This window comes from Phodopus roborovskii, unplaced genomic scaffold (assembly GCF_943737965.1).
Source record: "Phodopus roborovskii unplaced genomic scaffold, PHOROB, whole genome shotgun sequence".
Classification (NCBI taxonomy): domain Eukaryota; kingdom Metazoa; phylum Chordata; class Mammalia; order Rodentia; family Cricetidae; genus Phodopus; species Phodopus roborovskii.
Window position 1 is genome coordinate 327,230 of NW_026125052.1, and position 22,224 is coordinate 349,453.

The following is a 22,224-nucleotide window of genomic DNA, read 5'->3' on the forward strand; positions in this document are numbered from 1 at the left end:
ACCAGCAATTATGCTTGGCTGACTGGCTTGAGAGTCAAATGTCCAGTTTGGGGGAATTTTGTACTAGAAAGCCTTTTAAAAGCATTGATTAGTCATTCATACGACTATATACAATTGAAAGTTCTTCAAAGAAAGGTGTGCTAATTAATTTTCTTCATCTCTTCATGAGCTTTAGTTCTGGATCTGAAGAGCAATGCTTTTAACATCTCCCTTTTATTTTTCAATATGCATTTCAGAGTGTAACCTTCATTTTATAACTACTATGAATACTTTGCATGTTTATATAAGATTTCATATTGGTCCTTCTATTAGGGCTTAGAAGCAACCTAATACTAGTCAATAAATGGTTTTGATTACTGAACAGGAGTGGTAAAACCAAGGAATATGTGAAATTGATCATAATTTTTTCCTCTTAGATTCAGAATCTGATAATTCAGATAACAACACAATCTTTGTGCAAGGACTTGGGGAGGGTGTGTCTACAGATCAAGTGGGAGAGTTCTTTAAGCAAATAGGAATTATCAAGGTAAGTAAAAAGTGTCACAGTGAAGATTTCATAATTATTTTTTTAATTGGTATACTTGCATTCCATTGTGAGTCTGTATATTGTAGTCAGCATTATCTAATTCTTGTAAGGCATGTGCTCCCCCATGTCTGTAGGCCTTTGCTTAGTGCCTTATTTAGATATCTATTGCTGTGATAGACTATTCTGACCAAAAGAAACTTGGGAAGGAAAGGGTTTATTTTGTTTGGCTTATCAAAATCCATCACTGAGGGAAGTCAGGACAGGAATTGAAGTAGAAACCATAGAGAAATACTACTTGCTTGTTCCCCATGGTTGGTTGCTCAGCCTCCTTTACTGTGTTACCCAGGACCATCTGCTCAGAGGTGGCAAATCCTCCAGTGTGCCCAGCCCTCTCATATCAGTCATCAACCAATCTGATGGAAGCATTTTCTTAATTGAGATTCCTCTTCCCAGATGATTTTAGCTAAAGTCATTACACCTCCCCCCTCAAAAAAACAAAAACAAACAAACAAACAAAAAAACCACAAAACACATCCCCCAAAACTAAGGAGCACACTAAGTACATTTTATTTCTTGTTCATGTTTATCTTTCTCTGCCTGTGCTTAAGCTTCATTTCTGGATTCTGAAACGCCAGCATATACAAACTAAAGTTATTGCTATTAACTTCTTTTTGTGCTTAATGTCTGTATTGTATTAGTCAGTTCATTATCTTCTAATTGGTTTGTTGTTGTTATGTTGTTCATTTAATTGTCACTTAATTTCACTTATCTTGAACTGAAAAGCAGCCTTTAGAGCAGGGTTAGGTAGATAATACTTGGTTGACCTCGCATTCATTATTCCTTGCTTTGGTTGTTAGTAAAATTACTTACTTTCCTTTTTGAGGATTTTTTTTGGGTATTTTTGTTTTTGCTTTTTAAATTTATACATGACACACACACAAGGTCAGTTTTTATTGTTCTGAGATAGGGGTTTCCATTGTGCCCAGGCACAATCTATCTGCTTTAGCCTCCTGAGTACTGGGATTAGAGGGACAAGACACCATGGCTAGTCATACTTTTTTTTTTTTTTTTAAGTTTTTCAAGACAGGGTTTCTCTGTAGCTTTGGAGCCTGTTTTAGACCTTACTGTGTAGACCAGGCTGGACTTGAACTCATAGAGATCCACCTGCCTCTGCCTTCCCTAATCCCTCTGTTGGGTTTAAAGGTGTGTGCCACCATCATCTCAGCCAAAGCACAATATATTGCTTTTTTTTTTTTTTTTTTTTTTTTTTAAAGATTGTTCCTGGCCTTTAAATGTTTTACAAAATATGTATTTTTGTGAATCATTATCCACATAAAAATCCACTTGATTATTTATTTTTCTTATTTTACATATCGATCCCATTTCCCTCTCTCCCTTCCTCTCTCCTACCCTCTCATGCCCCCCACTCTCCAATCTCAACTCCCCCACCCCCCAACTCCACAGTGAGGATGATGTCTTCCAGGAGGGGTCAACAAAATCTGTCAAGTCATTTGGATTCGGGACTAGGCCCTCCCTTCTGCCTCTAGGTTAAGGGAGTAACCCTCCAGTATGTGCTCCCAAAGTCCTTTTGTGCACCAGGGATACATCCTGGTTCCACTGTCAGAGGTCCCTTAGACTGCTCAGGCCTTCTAACTAAGACCCATGTTCAGGGGGTCTGAGTCATCCAATGCTGGATTCCCAGCTGTCAGTCTGGGGGCCCATTAGCTCCTCCTTGTTCAGGTCAGCTGTGTCTGTGGGTTTCTGTAGCCTGGTCTTGTCCTCCCTCTTCGACTTGATTTTTATAGGTTTAAATAAATTACACATAAAGAGCATTTTAGGTTTTTTTGTTTGTTTGGTGGGTATGTATGTGTGTGATTGTTTTTTTTTTTTTTTTTTTTTTTTTTTTGTTTTTGGTTTTGGTTTTGTTTTTTGCTGGTCCTGGGAGGGGGTTCAGACCCCTAACATGTGTGCTAGCCCTTTAACAGACTTTTTTTTTTCTTTTTCTTTTTTTTTTTCTTTTTTTAAGTGCTGGCTGTTGTGGAACTCACTAGGTAGACCCAAGCTGTTCTCAAACTCTTAAGACTGATCTTGCCTCTGCCTCCAAAGTACTGAGATTAAAGACATCCATGCCTGGTCCCTTAGAAGATTTTTATAGTTTGTTTTCACTTACTGTAGCATGGAAAGTTTTCAGAAAACTTCATTTTTATATTTGGTATATAATATTTTATAGTATGAATGCTTTTTAAGAAAATCTTTACCTGGCTGGAGAGATGGCTCAACTGTGTAGACCATGTACTGATCTTCCCTAGGACCTGCGTTTAGGAGCACACTTGTTTGGGCTGTTTACCCTGTCCTGTAGTTCTAGCTACAGAGAATCTAATGGTTTTGGTTTCTGATGGGGCTTGAACTCTCAGGTGCAGGCTGCATATATACATACATATATACAAAGAACTAAAAATAATCTTTGAAAAAAATCTGCCTGAATGATACATGATCACTTATTCCTGAAATACAATACCAATTTGGTCATTTTCTTTTCTTAGACTAACAAAAAAACTGGAAAACCAATGATAAATCTTTACACAGACAAAGACACGGGAAAGCCAAAAGGGGAAGCAACAGTATCATTTGATGACCCTCCATCAGCTAAGGCGGCCATTGATTGGTTTGATGGTATGCTTCATTTCTATATTTCAAATTTTATATGTGTTTGGGTGCTTTGCCTGAGTGTATGTCTATGCATACAGAGATTTGCTCAGCTGGTGATTTTGGGTGCCAAAAGAGTATATCACATCCTCTGGAAATGGAAGTATAGATGGTTGTGAGCTGCCATGTGGGTACTGGGAATTGAACTGGGGCCCTAGAGGAGTTCTTCTAACTGCTTAGTATTTCTCTAGCTCCATTCATTTACTTCAGAAGTGTTGTCTTTCTACTCTGGAAACCAAGACATATTCTGTGAGATAATGGTTATTTTCTTGTTTAAAAGTGATCAAGAAAGTAGAAGCTTGTGCTTTTATGTGCTTGTAGAAATTAGATGAACTGTGTCTTTGCTTGTTTATAGTGTTTCCTTAATCTTACCTTGCGCATTAATTCTAACCCTGATATAGGTATAGAAAGTTGGCATCTGCCAGCTAGGTGCCTTGTTTAAAAAGATGATACAACCTTCAAAACAGTGTCACAAACTGAGAACCAAGTGTTCAAACATGATCCTGTTGTGGACAATTTTACATTCAGATCTGATCCCCAACCTTGCTCCCCCACCTGTTTGTTTATTCTAAATCATAAGCACACAAAGAAGCCCATATACAATTGTGTGTGTGTGTGTGTGTGTGTGTGTGTGTGTGTGTGTGCGCGCGCGCCCGCTCACTTGTACATACACCAATTCCCTTTAAGAAATAAATGATGACATAGTTGACAATTCTACAAATTAAATCTTCATATAAAATATTAAATAGGATTTAGGAGTATAGCTCAGTGCTATCTAGAATGTTTGCATTGGGCCTTGGGTTCAGTCTTCAACATTGGAAAACAAACTTTTACCTGCACCTAATATTAAAAATATTAGATATTTTTGGTTTTACGTTTAGTAAGAAACAACTCTCTCCCCATGGAAGGTCTGTTTCTGTTGAGTAGATTATGGGCTATTTTTTTAGCATTAGTATAAGTTTCTGCAGGGATGTGTTTATTATTCTGAAACTAAAAATAGCTAAGAAGGTCTGTTTTTTTTTGGGGGGGGAGGTAGAGGTATGATGTGGCATTATAACATTTATTTAAAACTCCTCTTGCCTTCCCTCCTTTTCTTTTTTGAGAAAAGGTCTTAATTCTCTAACTGAAGCTGGGACCTCAAAATCTCAGTGATCCTCTTGCCTCAGCCTCCTGAGTGTTTAGATTATAGGTATGTACCACTTTGCTCAGCCTCAGAAACTGTTTTTTCTTCTTAGGAAAAGAATTCCATGGAAACATCATTAAAGTCTCGTTTGCCACCAGAAGGCCTGAATTCATGAGAGGTGGTGGAAGTGGAGGTGGACGACGAGGTATGATACTTATATTAACTTCCAGCACTGTGTCAATAAATAAAAAGGCCCAAATGCTATAGACAGAGTTTGAATTTGAGTCTATTCTGTCCTTGCTTGCATAGAATTCCTTGCTATCCTTTTTTATTTTAAAAATATTATTTATTTATGTATATAAGTGCTCTGTCTGCATGTACACCTGCATGTCAGAAGTGGGCATCAGATCCCACTTGTGGTTGCTAGGAATTGAACTCGGGACCTCTGGAAGAGCAGTCGGTGCTCTTAACCACTGAGACATCTCTCTAGCCCCATACATTTCATTTATTTATTTATTTTTATATGTTGGTTTTTTAAGACAGGGTTTCTCTATGTAGCCTGGCTATCTTGGACCTTGCTCTATAGATCAGGCTAGCCTCTTGCCTCTTGCCATCCTCCCCCCCCCCCAGGCTTTTGGCTTTTGCATAAGTGGTATGCTTGCATGTATATGCACCATGTAAATGGCTAGTGCCCAAGGATGCCAGAAAGGGCTGTTGGATTCTCCTAGAACTGTAGTTACAGATGGTTCTGAGCTATGATGTGGGTCCTGGGAATCAGACCCTGATCTGCAGTAGCAGCTAGCTAGTGCTCTTAATCACTGAGTCATCTCTCCCCTCGTGCCTTTCATCTTAAAATGAGCTTGTTCCAGTAGTTAAGAAAGTGGTGGGAAAGGTTGTAGAAATGCCTTTGCAGTGCTTTTACAGCAGTGTTAAAGGAGCTCTGGAACAATTGTCTAAGTGAAACCTAGTTAGGTAGTTGGTCTAACTTTTTAAAAGCATTTATTTGTGTGGCCACATGCACAAACTCAGTGTTTCAGGCTTAGAACAAGTCCTTTGCCTGCTGAGTCTCACTGCCAGAGCTAACCTAGTGTTAAACTCCCCAGTTCAGCTTCTTGATTGTTTTAAAAAATTGGGTCCATTTCCTCAACTTTGGAATCTACTTTATTACTTAATCTTTATAACTGAGGTTCTCAAACTGTGTCAACTATTGTGAAAGCAGACTTTGAAGGGTTTTTACTGTAGAAACTATGCTGTAATGTACGTCAGGTCCATTCTTAATGTTTGCCATATTTCTAAAGTGGAACATTACAGTCTTGCTGTAATGGAAATTAATTTTGAAGGCCTGTCCAGGTATTAATGGTCACTTTATTCTTTTATTTCTTTCATCTTGTGTCTTTCTGTATATTGCTAATGTCTGCTGCTTATTTTTCACTTCTGTCTTGTCCCCAGGCCGTGGAGGATATAGAGGCCGTGGAGGTTTTCAGGGGCGAGGAGGAGACCCTAAGAATGGGGACTGGGTTTGCCCTAACCCGTAAGTACGCCATTTACTTTGGTGGGTATGTAGATATAATTGGAGTATGTAAGGAAGGATTTTGGGTTTATTGGAAACTTAGGAACACTCTATTTCCCTCTTTCAGATCATGTGGAAATATGAACTTTGCTCGAAGGAATTCCTGCAATCAGTGCAATGAGCCTAGACCAGAGGATGCTCGTCCCTCAGGGGGAGGTAGGCCAGCTCTTTCTTTAGTTTAGGCCTTTAACTGCATGTATAAGTTGTTTGTCTTCTAACTAGCATTGGGGAGACTTATTATTAATACTGAACTTACTGGTTTGTAATTTTACTTTGCAGATTTCCGGGGGAGAGGCTACGGTGGAGAAAGGGGCTACAGAGGCCGTGGGGGCAGAGGTGGAGACCGAGGTGGCTATGGTGGAGACAGAAGTGGGGGTGGATATGGTGGAGACAGAAGTGGGGGTGGATATGGTGGGGATAGAGGAGGTGGCTATGGTGGAGACCGAGGAGGTGGCTATGGAGGAGACAGAGGTGGCTATGGTGGAGACCGAGGGGGAGGCTATGGAGGAGATCGAGGTGGTTACGGAGGTGATCGAGGAGGCTATGGAGGCGATCGAGGAGGCTATGGAGGAGACCGAAGCAGGGGGGGCTATGGAGGAGACCGTGGTGGTAGCAGCAGTGGAGGCTACGGGGGAGACCGAGGTGGAGGCTACGGAGGAGACCGAGGTGGTGGCTATGGTGGAGACCGAGGTGGGGGTTACGGAGGAGACAGAGGTGGCTATGGAGGAGACCGAGGAGGCTATGGAGGCAAAATGGGAGGAAGGTGAGTATTCAAATGTGCTTGTAAACTCTTGCCTTAACTGCTTCCAGGTTTTAAGTTCAGCCATTTTTTTGTTACTTGCTTCTTCTTCTTTAATCCTGTTGATATCTTTCAGTAAAATCTTTAGTTCTCTGCTTAATTAATTTCAAGTTTTGGTTTTATTTTGCAAATTAATCTTTATTTTTTTACTTTTCTCATGGCTAAAGAAAATTGGGATGAAGAGATAACTTGATCATATTTAAATTAAGAGTGTCTTGTTCATTATGTTGCTGGAGGTAGTATAAGCTAGTGAGAGTTAATATAGAACTTATATGGTGTAGTGTCAGACTGCCTGGCTTCTACTCCACATCTTAATGTGATCTTAGGCAAGTTATAATACTTTAGAGCATCAGTAGTCTCACTGTACAGTAGAGCAAATAAAACCTAATTTGTAGAGTTTTATGAGGTTGTAACAGTTGCTTGCCCATAGAAAGCATTGTATAATTGTTAGGTATTACTAGTAGCCTAATTATTATAAGCTTTTGTGTGACAGATACTGAAGATTGTCTTTATACAACTTTAGTTTTGGTTCTTTTGTCAGTCTCCTAACAGAGTCAGGCATTTAATTACTTTTCTGAGATACATACATAGTAAGTGACAGATAAAGAACTCATACGTAAAATGTGAATTTTAAAAGTTTGCTTATTCCACTATGCCATATTTGGATAATTGCCATAGAAGATAATTGGAAGTATTTACAATGGTTTTATAGTCCTTGGTCTGTGTAATGAGTTCTAGGACAACCAGAGCTATCAAGAGGCCCTGTGTCTTAGGATACAGAAATAAGGTGTATTACCAGCTTTTTTAGAAAGTATGTAGCTGGTGCAGGTCACCAGCACTCTGAAGAAATATCTAATGTGCCATTGGTTTAAAAACAAAAACCCCCTAGAATTTAGTTTGGTTCTTTATTTTTCATCCCTAGAAACGACTACAGAAATGATCAGCGCAATCGACCGTACTGATGACTGTTTTGAATATTCCTTTGTCTCTGACATGATTCGTAATGGAGTTGTCAGAGTTTGCCTGCTGCTTTCCTCATGGCCTCTTGGGTAGTGAAATTGACATTTGGGTTTTTATTCGGGTGGGAGGACTGGGGATAGTTTTCCTTTTAGAAATGTCCTTTGAAATTTTCCCTTTTAGTTTCCCACCTTTTTCCCAACCCTCAAAATTAAGTGCGTTGTAAAATATTGCCAAAATGAAAAGTGTTTTGTAATACTGCAATAAAAGCTGCTTGTTTTTTGTGGACATTGAGTGCATTGTTTATCACACTTAGGACTCAGTACAGCAAATTTACCCTACATTATTAGAGAATTACTATTACCCAAGTAAATTTAAATATAATTTGTTATCTCTAACTATTAGTTATTGAGTTCCTGCTTTGTTTAGAATAGTGGTTCTCCAGGATGACTGAGAGTCATAATCACCTGAGGAATTTAAGATTAGTCTTAAAACTTAAGTACTGAATAGAATATTTGACCCTCCAATTAAAAGTTGTCTAGAGCATTTGCTTTCTATGTTAGCTGTATATAAAAGCTATAAAGTTTTGAAAATGAAGATGTCTAGGCTCTACTCCAAACATCTGAATGAAGCCTGGGCATTTTTAAAATCATGCACGGTGTCTAGTTTGGGGAAGATTGTGTAGGGAGAGTAGTTTAAGACAACTCAGAGATACATTTAATGGATAAGTAGAAGAAGATTCTGAAATTAGGGAATAACCTATGGAGACCCAAGGGAAAAAGAACTTTTTTCGCCTCTTGTGGTCCCTTTGTAGCGTCAGAGCCTATACCAATACTCACTCCCACTTACAACAGTACATTGTGAACTGTACCTACCTTTGAGAAGGAACATCATTTTTGTCTTAAGTTTTGAAGTTAATATGAGGAAGAGTGAATTTCAGAATTGAAAAGCTGGTAAGTGTTGTGGTACATCTAATCCTAGCACTTGGGAGGCTGAGACAGGAGGATCACAAGTTCAGAGCCAACCTGGGCTACATATAGTATAAGATCCTCTGTAAAGATGGTAGTTCAGCCATGAAGATCACTTGCTGCTTTTTCAGAGAACTCAAGTTCAGTTCCCCGTACCCACATCAGCTGGTTTACAGCCACCTCTAACTCCAGCTTCAAAGTTTGATACCCTCTTCTGGTCTCTGTAGATATCCCTACACACTGATTCACTTACACAAAAAAATAAATTAACAATATGGGTTATATATTCTCCCCACCCTATATTTACAGAATGACATCTCCCATCATCCTTGCTATGTAGTTCAGGTTAGCCTCAACTCTTCTCCTAGCCTCATAAGTGCATACATCTCGACACCATGTATATCTTTATTCTTTTTTTCTGAGAAGTCTCTCTAGCTTTGATGACTTGGAACTTAAGAGATCCCCCTGCCTCTGCCTCCTGAATGCTGGATTTAAAGGTGTTTGTCACTACACCCAGGTTGATATTTTTTCTTTTGGTAGTTGTCCGGTGTCCCTGATAGCTACTCACTGGAAGCTAATAGCTCTTTTGCACACAAGTCCTGACAACCAAATGTGTCCAGACACTGCCAGTGCCCTTGGGGTAGAATTGTCCCTTGTTGGGAACTACTGCCTTAGTAAAATTTTGGTAGAGAATTGAATTCTGAATACAAAGTAAAATAGGATAATTAATTATAGAGAGTGTGGTTTCCTTCTAGAATATAAGCACTTCCTAGGATTCCCCTGACAGTGTGGCACAATGTTCAAAAATAGGAAAGATGTTCTTTCCTTGGCCATTGTGGTTTTAGATGCATGAGCAATGTAATTCTTACTTCTTGGGTTTCAAAAGCCTACAGACACATACATTGTGTTGTTAACTGTTGATTAAGCTTTCAGCTTGTGTAAAGCCTTACACAGATCCCCAACACCCTTTTTCCATATTTATGGTGTCTTAGGAGGCATGTCTTACTTAACCAGATAACAAGTCTGTGCATGGTAACATGTTGATCCTAATTTCACCATTCCTCAGAAGCAGACTTGATTAACACCTATCATCTGGGTCTATCACCAGTGTGTCAGAGTCTTCTCATTAACAACTCTCAGAGTCCCAAGATGCCTCCTCAACCATCAGAATCTCTACTAGAACTGATTCTAGGACAACATCAAAGTGTAACACACCCCTCTAGCAAATCTTTGAAATGGGATCTTTGCATGCTCCTTAACAAATAAAGGATATCAACAAGCCCCACTTTTTAAAAAACATTTTCAGTTCTTTGCTTATCTGAAATCTTGTCTTGATTTAATTCTACTCGCCAAAGCTCTCAGATATTGATTATTCTTTGTATTGTATTGTAAACCATTGCACTGCACTTAAAAAAAAAAAAAAAAAAAAAAAAAAAGTGTTTCTCTGCCTGGCTGTGGTGGCACACTTTAATCCTAGCACTCAACTCACTGTGTAAAACAAGCTGACTTCACATCTACTATTCTCTTGTTAGCCTCCCAAATGCTGGGATTATGGATATTCACCACCATACCTGGCAACCTTTTAATATGGTTGTAGCTTGTTGAGATTATTGGAGTAGGTTTTGTTGATAAAGAGAAATCCAAATGTCAGTAGAAATAAGAGAAAAAAACTAAGGCAATTTTACAAAGTTAATAGGGTCTTTTAAAATGAGTGATTGTGAGATGTGGAGGCAGCACAAAATTTGATTGGCTCTGACTAAAGCTGACTATCAGAATTAGTCTGGGATACATAGCTAGATGCTGGCTCAAAAAAACCTTTTTTTTTCCCCGAGATTTAAAAAAAAAAAAAAAATAGGCTCAGCACATAAGGACACTTTTTGTCAAGCCTGACAACTTGAATTGGGTGCCTGGAACCCAAATGGTGTATGGTACATGGATTCATATACATACACATACAGGTAACTCACCAGTGAATGAATAAAAGAACTGTAAAAGTTAAAATGCTCACCATTTTAGAGAGATTAATGAGGTTGGGGCAGTTAGTAAGAAAATCTGAGAAGCAAAGGAACTTCTGCATTTTCTTCTGGCAGAGGCTCAGCTCTTCAGTTTTGTTGGCAGATACTGGGCACTAACAAGGGACTTGATTTAGGGGAGTGTCCTACTTTTTTATTGTCAACTTGACACAATCTTAGTCTCTTGGGAAGAGAAAACTTCAATTAAGGCATTACCATAAGATCTGATTGGACTGTGGGCATGGCTGTGGAGGGATTGTATGGATTCCAAATTGATACAGGAGGGCCCATTTTACTGTGGATGGTATCCCATGGGTGTATAGGAAAGCTAGCTAAGCATAAGCCTACAGCTCGTGTTCCCACACAGTTCATGCCTTCAAGCTCCTGCCTTTAAATCCTTGTTCAGACATCCCTCAGTGATGGATTGTGAACTGAAGTATAAGCCAAATAAACCCTTTCCTCCCAGAGTTGTTTCTGGTAATGGTATTTGTCACAGAACAGAATGAAGCTAGAAAAAGAGGAAAGCTAGCCACAGAGAAAGAACTTTTGGCTCTGTCCTTCTCTCTTTGCTCTGATGAAAGGACATGTGAGTGCATAGAAACCATGGGATGGAGCCTCTTCCAGGGCAACCTCAGGAGTGAACAGCAGTGGTGCTTCAGAAACTAGGTAAAACGACAAGTATTTATTCATGAAAGAACAAACAAAAGTTTTCAGGAAGCCATCCTGAAGGAAAGAGTAGGAATTAGGACCAAAACACAAATCTATTTTGAGGCCTCACCAAGTTCCGGAGTTGTTCCCTGAGTTTTGGCTCCCAAGGTCCTGTGACCTGTGGCCTTTGCTTTCTTGGTTTGGAGAAATAGAATGAGAAAGCTGGTGCCTCTTGCTTTTTGCCTAGCTTGTTGCAGGATTTTGTGATGAACAAGGGACTCAGCTTAGCTCGTCGGAAGTCTTTGATACATAAGTCATCTAGATCCTCAGGCTCCTTCCGAAATCTTGTAGGCTCTACCTTCACAGCTTTAGGTACATCATACACAAAGAAAACTTTGTTCTTCAGCTTTCTTTGGATCCAGGGGTTGCTTGAGGCCCAAACAAGTAATGTTTCTTGTATCTGCATGGAAACAAAGACCCTGGCTCACTTTGGGCTGGGGCTGGAAAAGGAGAGGAATTCTAGACATGGTTACTATGGTTCCAAGGAATGAAGCCAAGGGACAGTACAGCATCTGAGGACTTTTGCCCCAATTCCCCATTGTTGGCTGAACAAATAGTAAGGTGAATGGAAGGGATATGTCTTACACTCTTCTTCACAGTCTGGGTCTCTTCTGCATCTAGCATGTCTAGCAGCAAGTGGAACACCTGTTGGTTACGGATCCCCAGGGCACCCTGGGAAGAAAATAAGTCTGCCTAAGTAGCCAGCCCCAGGAAGGTAAGATGTCCCAGGAAGGTAAGATGTCCCATCCTCTTTCCCATTCTACTCCCTTTGAGATGACCCTATGACCTACATAGAGATTTGGTTTCCCTTCCCTATGGGGATCTAGTTCCCATTATTATTAAGTCAAGACCTTTTCTATAATACCTAATAGCATCCTTCATATCCATCTGTCATTCACCCTACTCATTCCAAGGCTTGAACCTTCATTATTCTGAAATAAATAACTTTCTCAAAACCATAGTCCTTTCTATTCTTAGTAACTGCTAAGTCATTTACTCCCCCACCATCATCATTACACCTCAAGAATTGAGTAGAAAAAGTAGCCCTGCTTACCAAAGAGATGATTGCTTCCTGGCGGTCACTGGCATCTGGGCTCATCAGTTGGCTGTGTAGAAGGGAATATATTGTTAAGTTACAGGGAAGGGAGAATGAGAGGGAGTTTGGCTACATTTCAGGCCCAGAGTGAGCTGAGCATGATGGTGAGTGCTACTAATTCCGTTTCCTTCTCTTGTTTCTTAAATCAGAGAAGTTGGGAGGGACAGATACTATAGTTCACCATGAAACACTAAAATGATCAGGGTTTGTTTGGTTGTCACCACAACTCTTGGCCTTCCAAAAATTCCCTTGAGGTTATAGTGCAGTTTTATAACAACCCTGAGTGGTATTATTAGCCTTTTTTCCCCCCTTTTCAGATAAAAGTCTAGAGTCAGAATGACCTGCCTCAGAAGTACAGATAAGGTTTTCAGCCTCTGGCCCTATCTAGTCCAACTCACGCCTCCATCAGCTTCATTATTAAAGGCTTCATCTTGAGAACTTCTGCTGTTTCAGACACAGCCTGCCTCATTGCCTGCAGAGTGGGATAACAGAAAGAGGGAATGCAGGGATGTACCATTGCAGTACTTCATACATTTATTAAACACTCAGTTTTTGTTACAAAAGAGTATCTGCCTTGAGCAACTGAATAAGTAAAGGACAAGCAAATAGGCAATTCTAGTACTCTGAAAGATGCACATAAGACTTCCATATTCAGTCTTGGGTTGTGGGATATTTCCCTCAGCTTGTTGAAGGATGAGAGGAAGGATGGAGTAGGGAGACAATTTACTGAAGTAGTCAGAATGCACTCAGTAATTATCCTGGTATATGAGGGCAAATCAGGATATAGCTACCCTAAGCACAAATGATATGTGGCTCAGAGTAGTAAAGCTGGAGAGGCTCTGAGCGGGGTAGTGCACGCCTGTGCACAGCCCTTGGGAGGCAGAGGGATGGGGATTGTGAGTTTGAGGCCAGCTATAATGAGTCATCAAAGAATCAAGGCTGGGAGACATAGTTCATTGGCAAAGTACTTGCCTCCCATATGCAGGGGCCTGGGTTTGGTTGCACCAGAAGGGGGAAAAAAAAAAAAAAAAAAAAAAAAACTATAAAGAGCTAAGTAGGGCTTGAGATGGGATACAAAGTAATCCATCCTGAGGGCACTGGAAACCACTGAGAAGTCTAATGAACAGGTGAGACAATCTACATTTTAGAACAATGTGGAAATGCAGTTCTATAAAGTTTAATGCAGTGGATGTGAGAAAGGCAAGATTGAGTCTGGTGGTGATTTGGGAAAGCTCACCTTAGAAGATGCTATTTGGACTATCCTTGCTTATCCCAAATCATGTTGCCTATAGAGTTCTCAAACTTGTTAAGTATCTGAGGCTGGTTTTGAATTCCTGATCATCCAAGTGCTAGAATTATGGGTGTACTACCACACTGGGCTTAGAACAGTCTGGAAGGAGCAATAGCATTTTCATAGGGAGAAAGGGAAGAAATGAACAGTAGGAAGCAGTTTGAATGACATTTTTGTGCTGAAGAACTGCTTAATCAGACGAGGTAGATTAAAAACATGGGCTGTATGAGAGAAATAAGTTAAAACCAGTGTGATAACTAGAGTGTGGAATCACCCCTCAAAAGAATAAAGAGGAGACAGATTTGGGACTGAGAGCTATATGGTCTTACTAGGAAGGGCTCATTGTGCATCTTCCTTTTGAGCAGGTCAAATGTGAGTTCCTCCAGACCCTGTGCCTGGATCTTTTCCAGACCAATGGTCTTGAGCATCTGGGTAGCTTCAAAACGATCCTAAGGGAAGGGACAGGAAGGTGTGAAAGATGATGTATTTTTGCACTCTAACTCTCCTCTTCTAGTACTAAGGAAGGTAATCTAGAGCTTACATCAAGGATGTCAGAGTGTAGCTGTTCCAGAATGGCCCTGGTAACTGCAGCTGAGTGAACATTCATCATCTTGACCAGCATCCTAAGTGCCTGTGAAGGATAGGATGGGGCATGGTATTATGGTATACTCAAAGGTGTGTTGATAGCCAAGCAGATTTTAGGGCTGGGCCTAGAACTGGGAGAGGGTGCTTCTTTCTGTCTCTTGGCCCTTTGAATGAGAATACGAGTGGATGTGTGCACACATAAATAAATGAACACTCATATACCAAGTATATGTATGTGTGCACACATTTGTCCATATAGCACACAGTCCTATATTTACATATTCATAAGCACACAGAGAACTGTGCTGTGCACCCAGCTGAAGCTTGTGTTCTTTGGGATGTGATGGTAGGACCATACTCCACCCAAGTCAATACTGGCCACTGTTTGCCAAGCACTTCCCGGGGATCCTGGCTTCCTGCCTCTCATACCTTCATCCTCTGAGGCATGGGCCCTTGGCACAGACATAGCAGCAAGAACTCTTGGACCATGCTGTTGGTAGGCCTCAGGAAACCCAAGCACAGGGCTGCCTCTAAAGACACTTCATTCAGTGACTTGTCTATCAGCTTCTGCAGCACAGGCACCAGCTCTTCCTCATTTCCAACTTCAGGTCTCTTAAAGGGAAACAGTATATGAAATGAGCAGCAGGAGGCGCTGTATCTTCAGCTGGCAGTCACCTTTTAATTTTTTTTTTTTTTTTTTTTTTTTTTTTTTCCTTTTTTGAGATAGGCTTTGGAGGCTGGCCTGGAACTAGATCTTATAGACCAGGCTGGCCTTGAACTCACAGAGATCTGCCTACCTCTGCCTCCAGAGTGTTGGGATTAAAGGCGTGTGCCACCTGGCGAGATAGGATCTCATTTTATATGTGACCCTAAACGTAGGATCTTGTTGCCTTAGTCTCACAAGAGTTGGGCTTTCAGGTGCATGCTGCTATACCTGGCTCGGGCTTTGTCTTCTAGAATATTGCTTCAGATCGTCACATGATTTTTGCACTCTTTCCTTTATTTTTTACTATTACCTACTCTCCTAATTCATCATTTATAGTGAACTCTTTCTTGCTTTCTTTCTTTCTCCCCCTATCCCCTCTTTCTCTCTTTGAGACAGGGTTTCTCTGTGTTGCTCTGGCTGTCCTGGAACTTACTCTGTAGACCAGGTTTGTCTTGAACTCACAGAGATATGCCTGTTAGAGTGATTTTTTTTTTAAATGGAAATTACATTTTGGTTAATACCTCTAAAAGTTCCTTATATAGAGTAAGAGCCCAGGTACTTAAAAAGCCCACAAAGCCCCATATGATCTAATCTGTTAACTTCTTTGACTAGCCCTTCATTTCCTGTTGCTTTTTCTATTCTGATTACACTTCAACAACACTGGCTTTTCTTGCTTATCCTTGACCATGCCAGTCATATTCCTGCCTTTGTGCTGACTAGTCTTTCTGCTGGGAACACCATCTCCGGTGTCTCTAAAGCATCTTCATGTCTTGTTCAAATGCACTCACTGTTCATATTGGACCTTCTCTGTCTGCTGTGTCTAAATTACAGCTCATCTTCATCCCTACTTTGCAATCTTGATGCCAATTCCTTCCTTTCACCACATTTGTGTTTTCTAACATACTATATACTTTCATAATTAAACTATTTTGTGAGTCCCAAAACAAAGGCAGGGTGCTTTGTCTTTTTGGTGTTTTTGATAATCTCAAGGGAACAACAGTGCCTGGCACATGGTAACAGTTTAATATGTATTTGCTTGAATAAATGGATGAGTAATGGATTTTTTGTTTTCCATGAAGCACTGCTGGAATTAGAGAGTGAGGGCTCTAAAGGGGGAAATAAGTGAGAGCTTTATCAGTAGACTCCCTTAGTCTCTTTTCCTTCTTGACAGAGATGTTGCTTCAATGGGCTGCTTTAGAGGTGATGATAACAATGGCTCCCACTTAAAGGGCACAGGCATACTGGTTTCTTACAGAATCTCATTTACTCTTTTTGGCTTTACAGAGTTTGTCTAACGGTAGTGTATCAGCCTGTACTTCTGTCCAACTTTAGAGGGATCTCCAAACGACAGTGTCTTTTACTATGGGTGGGCTACCTTCTTCCAGACTCAAGTCCCAGCCCACATCACCAATTACCTTGACCTTCTTTTCCCAATTACAGATTCTCTTCCCAATCACCTTGCTACTAGGCACAGCAGCCCAGGAGTTCAGAGCTGCTCGTAGCCCCACCAGGGTCTCTATCCTTTGACTCTCATTTTGTTTCTTCAACTGTTTGATGAGAGCCCGGATCACAGCCTTATTCAAGCAACCTGGATAGGGAGGATGCTCAGGTTACGGCAGGGCCTCAAGAACTGCTCCTCTCTGTAAGGACCTATTTAACACTTTACTATTAAGACATGAGGTCCAAGTACTGATTTCCAAGGGGTTGGTTGCCTATCCTCCCACTGTATCAGATTGCTGGCTAGGCATGAATACAACCTGTAGAGGCTTCCTTGTCTCTCTCTCAAGTCTGTTGTCCCTTTTCATCCTGCCTTCTCTCTGCCCAACAGTACCTAGGGTAGTCCCCAGACCCTGCAGTATGCTAGGTTGGAGTGGGGTCATACCCACTTCTACCCATTCCCGTAGAAGCAAGTGGCTGCACTTTAATACCTCCCCACTCCCTACAAAGGGTAAGGACATACCTAGGATGGCCAGGGCTCTGTAGGCCTCATCCTTCACTTTTGCTGAACCACTTTGAGCCTGATTTTAGAAGGAAATAGTGAAAGCATACCATAAAGTGATAGTCAAAGCTTTAAGGATTGCTTCAGTGTAACTTCTACAAAATAGAAATCAGAGAACTAGAGAGTGGCTTGTTTATGTTCACACAGAGTACACTGGCAGGATGGTATAATGGGAGCCTTATCAAGCCAGGGAGTTAGCTCCTGTGCACATCTCATAGTCATTTGGCTTAGGCAAGCACTTGGGTTCTCAGAGCTTCTATTTGTGAGACACTATTAACTTTTCTGAGAGTTCTGTAAGATTGTAGGTGTGACTATAAAGAGTGATTAGGGCTTAGGCTGGGTGTGGTGACTCATGCCTGTAGTTCCAACATTTGGGGGCAGGAGACAAGAGGATTGCCCATGGGTTCAAAATCTGGGCAACATAGTAAAAAAAAAATCTATCTGCAAACAAATAACAATAAACACGCATGCCTGCATGCATGCACACAGGCACACATGTTACTACCATCAATAATGATAAGAGGGATGTTTAGCTTAACATATGTAAGCCTGGAGTAATGTTTTAAGTAAGAGATTAGTGTATGTTTAAGTCCCAGGGTGATGTATGTTTCCATGTGTGGTGATAGAACTCAAAGGCCTAGTATATGCTAGCCAAGGCTTTACTACTGAGGTCCCTCCTTAGTCCTTCAAGACAGGGTCTTGCTATGCAGCCCAGGCTGGTCTTGAACTCATGTAGCTCAAGCTCTCAAGGAACTTGCAGTCTTCCTGCCTCCACCTCCTGAGTGCTAGGATTACAGGCATGAGCTACCAAGCCTGGCTGCAATGCCATTTCTTTTCTGGCTTTTTAGTCCAAAGTGTTTTCATAAACAAAGAGGATCTTAAGATTCCCACTCCCCTCAAGCTGCAGTCTAAAGAGGCCAAAGGTACTTCACTGCACAATAGTGGACCTGAATTTTTCTGGTGCTCTGGGAAGCCTTATGTGCCCATGCTTCCACCCTCTATATACCTCAGACCCCCTTTCCTCTTTCTCTGAACCCCATGGAGCCCCCAGACTCACCACCTGCCACAGTGCTTCTATGACAAACTTGTTATTGATGCCCAGATGACCTAAAGCCTGCAGGAAGATGGATAGAGGAAAGGAAAAAGACCTTGGACACTAGCTCAAGAGTTACTGTCTTCTGGGCACAGCTGAAATTTATACCTGGGGTGTTCCCCACACCCACCTTTAGCTGGTTTTCCCTTTCCATCTCAGCTACCACCCCCAGAAGCTGCCCTCCCATAATCCCTTTGCTGCTTCTCACATAGGCTGCATAGCACTGCTCGTCCTCTCTTGAAGATTTCAGGCTGTTTATGAGTTCCTGCTCATCCAAGGTTGGCCAGTTCAATGGAAGAAAAAAACAGCACTCAAAATTGGAAGGAGTACAGTCAACCCTATCCCCACCTTCCCTTCCCTCCATAATGCAGAGGACTCAGGGCTGAAGGGTAGGTAGTCTGAACCCAAGGTAAAGGTATCCAAAGGAAAGGAGTGTCCACAGTCCTCATCCCACCATGGTCCTGACCTTTAATCTTTGCCACTTCAGCGGGTCCTTGGTGGGATCTAATGACCCAGTTCCCAACTTAGGTTTTACAGTCAACTTGCTGATAGAGACATGGAGGTTTTGTATTTGGGCACTGTCTTTGAAGTACCTGTGTGAGAAGTTGCACAGATAGCCATGGTCCCCTTCTTCCTCTCCTCAGTCCACAAACCCAGCTGTGCCACAGAGCCTCAGAGAAGAGACCAGAGAAAGACTGATATCAAAGAAGACTCAGCAATACCTACTTGATGGAGCTGCCCTTCTAGAACCCAGGGTCCTCTCTAGCACCTGACTTGTCCCACTTTTGGCCCAACCCATTCTGATTCTTCCTCTGATTCTGATTTTCCTGGAGGAGTTGTATGGTGTGAAGAGTACAAAGATGGGCAAAGCACACCTTGGGAGCTTTCTCCTTTTCAAAAACACCTTCTGTGACTCCCGTTCCTTGCGTTGATCATAGAGGGTGCGCCAATGTATGAAGAGATCAGGCTTCTTATGGAAGCCAGGAGTTGAGTTTGGCCTGCTTGGATGAACCCTCCAGCGCTCTGGACTTGGGGGAAATGCTTCCTTTGGCAACTAGTAGGGTGAGAAAGTGGCAGAGCAGTCAGAGGGCTCCCCTAGGCTGTTACTGGGGTGCTAGGTCCAGAGAGGGGATATTGAAGGGAGGAAAAGGAAACATGAGTGATACCACTTTGGGCCTCTCATCCAGGCTGGAGCCACAGCTACCATCTCCCCCATTATATGACTTGGAAATGTTTGCTTTACCAAGGCGTCAGTCTTCTCCTCTGTAAAATGGAGTCTAATTCTTTGTTCTGTTCCTCTCCCAAGATAGTTGTGAAGCTTAAAAGCACTCTAGATCTCGAAGGGATTTGTAAATTGATCTGAGTTCACAGTTTGTTTACTTGAGAATCTCAAAGCCTTTGAAAGGTCACATGGGCAGAGAGAAAGGAGGTCAGGGCTGGGGGAGATAGAAAGCTAGGGAAAAGAGACTACTGCTTATTCATACACCAGCACCTACCATATGCTGCATAGTTCTCTGCCTCCATGAATTTCATAGACTTCCTTCAAGTACTCTCTTAACTGTGTGACTATTCTGTTGTATGTGTTGCTGAGACTACATTTAGGCCTTGTGCAATTAGATCCCAAGCCTTTAACTTTGTGGTATAGTTATGACTGTAGCAGGGGTTCGAGTAGGCCAGTGGTTTTCGGAGGATCTGGCCAATATTCAGCCATCTCTCAAACTTTTCCATGTTAACAATAAATCTCTCTGGGCATGGATTTCAGCCAGGAAGTCCCAACTTAGTGACTGATAGGATCTTAAGGGTTTTCCAGTGATTATCATGACTTCAGATCATGGACCGTTGACTTGTAGAAATAGGGTTTCTATATTTAGAAAAGCAAAAATAAGAAACTTCAAAAGATTGTCAACTTAAATTTGGATTTCAGGCAATGAATAAAGTATTTAGGACATTTATATATTTTAAAAACCCCATGCATTGTTTATGGGATATTTAAGTTTAATTGGGCAGTCTTGTATTTTATCTGGCAACCCCAGGTAAGGATTGCTGCATTAACAAAATGATTCCTTTTAGCAAGCACGCTGTACAGCCCAGGCCTTATGGACTTTGTCTCTACACAAGGGGCAGGTACTGTTGACCTATAACAAGGAGACTCTAAAGGCTTACTCAGAGAAGGAAAATAACTTGTCCAAGATCACACAGCAATAATGGCAGACCCACAGATGAATGTCAGTAGTTTTGTGAGATAGCTTGAATTGGGAGTGAGTTTGGTGGCCTTCCTACTTTGACACAGTTCTTAAGGTAACAAAAAGTTACTTACCTTGTAACAGGACAAGGGTAGGTGAACTGGAGCCATGGCTCTTCTGAATTCTGCAAGGAGAGCAAGGATAAATATGTGGTACAGATGAGACAGTAGTTTAAAAAGTAGGTTTAAATGCTTGGTGAGGCATTCATTTGTTCTGCATTACTAAATACTAACACTAGGGATTTCCCTAGGAACTAAAGTGGCCCTTTTCCATCAGGGCCATGTGGTCTTCCAGTTACTGTGCTCACAAGCCTCTCAGAAATGCCATCAGGAACTTCATTTCAACCAGATCCCCAGTGCCTTCCATGTAATTGACATTTAAGGAACACAGAACTAGCAAAGTGTTCTCAATCTTAGTTGCATATCAGAATTATTGTAATGTAGTTGAGCATGCCTGGTCCTGTATCAGAATAATTTGAGTCAGGTTTGTGATAATAGAGCTTAGGCGTTTGGGAAGCTCTCCTGGAGATCCAATAGTTAGTTAAAGGTGACAACTATTGGTTTCATTTGTTTTCTCAAATGGGAATGTGCATTAAACTCACCTGGAAAGAATGTTAAAACACAGGTTTCTGGGACTCATCCCCCTAGTAACTGATTCTCTGGGCTTTGATCTGATCATTCTGGGATATTGTGAGAATCACTGGCCTAGCATTTGAGGCAGAAATTCTAGTCTGTAGTGATTTACAAAGGGAAACTAATGTGAAAATATACACAGGCAGTAGGGCTGAGAGGCACCCTGGGGGCTGGGGAATCAGGTATTTTTTTTCCTAGAGGAGATGATACAGACCAACTTTTGCATATAAGTTGGTGATGGTGGCTGTGCCAGCACTCAGGAGGCAGAGGCAGGCAGATTTCTGAGTTCAAGACCAGACTCATCTACAGAATAGGTTCCATGACAGGCAGGGCGATACAGAGAAACCCTGTCTCAAAAAATTAAAAAGAGCTCATCAGAAAAGGCAGTAGACTTAGGGAAGACCTTATGCAAAGAGCTGGGAGGTATGAGAGCTGATGCAGAGAGCAGGGCACAGATGTGGGAGAGACACAGGTGTCTGAAGTTGAGATAATCCATTAAGTCCTGCTGAGGAAATAGACTGAGGTGGTGGGGAACCATCAACTGTTCAAAGCCTGCCCTGGCCTTTCCTGTGGATTTGCAAAACCCAGAGCCATGTCTGGATAGCTAGCTTTGCTTTATCAGGCCCCGCCCCTGGCTCCAGTCCTTCCCACCCCATCCTCACTTTTGTTCCTGTTTCGATATTCCAGCCATGGATAGTTGGACATTGGCTTGGGGATTTGAGAGAAATCGGTCTGCTTTTCATGGTCCATCTTGTTTGGTGTAGGCCAGAGGTGAACTAGGACAGCCAAAAATTCAAGGGTGTGAAGTAAAGGGGGCACAGCTTGACAAGGCCCTTCCTCCTGGGACTGACTTCTGGAAAAGGAAGCTTCCAAGCGCCCAGCAACCAGGTTGCCTATGGAAACAGAACCCATTACCATTGTTGAGCCCTACTGCTGGCCTGCCTATTGAGCTGCGCATCTTAGCAGAAAAAATGGCAAAGTCACACATGTCTGCGTGACTCCAGTGGGGCACAAAGTGTTTGTGAACCACTCAAGTCAGCCCATGTTAGGGGCAGGGGTTGTTCACAGGATTGGGCATCAGGAAAATGACAGGGATAGGAAAGCTTTTATATACACATTCCTCCTTGCTGGTAGAAGGTTGTGTGGTAAGGAGCTGCTGTTCAGATCTCTTCTGTTTGCTTCTGTTGTTCCATCTACCTTGTAGCCTTTC

General features: G+C 41.7%; 2 protein-coding genes across 2 annotated transcripts in view; one reads left to right on the forward strand and one right to left on the reverse strand.

Moving 5' to 3' along the window:
• Taf15 (TATA-box binding protein associated factor 15) overlaps nucleotides 1-7,969 on the forward strand; it is a 31,389-nt gene extending 23,420 nt beyond the window's left edge. The window contains exons 10-16 of the mRNA XM_051181151.1: nucleotides 417-526; nucleotides 3,070-3,199; nucleotides 4,468-4,560; nucleotides 5,805-5,886; nucleotides 5,993-6,081; nucleotides 6,205-6,688; nucleotides 7,647-7,969. Coding sequence (XP_051037108.1) covers nucleotides 417-526; nucleotides 3,070-3,199; nucleotides 4,468-4,560; nucleotides 5,805-5,886; nucleotides 5,993-6,081; nucleotides 6,205-6,688; nucleotides 7,647-7,686 — 1,028 coding nt within the window. The 3' untranslated portion in view covers nucleotides 7,687-7,969. The remainder of the gene's footprint in view (nucleotides 1-416; nucleotides 527-3,069; nucleotides 3,200-4,467; nucleotides 4,561-5,804; nucleotides 5,887-5,992; nucleotides 6,082-6,204; nucleotides 6,689-7,646) is intronic.
• A 3,434-nt stretch (nucleotides 7,970-11,403) lies between these two features.
• Nucleotides 11,404-21,807, reverse strand: Heatr9 (HEAT repeat containing 9). The gene is made up of 15 exons (XM_051181022.1): nucleotides 21,677-21,807; nucleotides 20,457-20,506; nucleotides 19,015-19,193; nucleotides 18,606-18,732; nucleotides 18,348-18,404; nucleotides 18,104-18,160; nucleotides 17,008-17,065; nucleotides 16,505-16,635; nucleotides 14,771-14,953; nucleotides 14,298-14,387; nucleotides 14,086-14,205; nucleotides 12,864-12,937; nucleotides 12,424-12,475; nucleotides 11,955-12,041; nucleotides 11,404-11,769 (listed from the first exon to the last, which is right to left on the reverse strand). Exons 1-15 carry the CDS (start codon nucleotides 21,762-21,764, stop codon nucleotides 11,404-11,406), a joined length of 1,719 nt encoding a protein of 572 aa, XP_051036979.1. The 5' UTR covers nucleotides 21,765-21,807.
• Nucleotides 21,808-22,224: the final 417 nt, after the last annotated feature.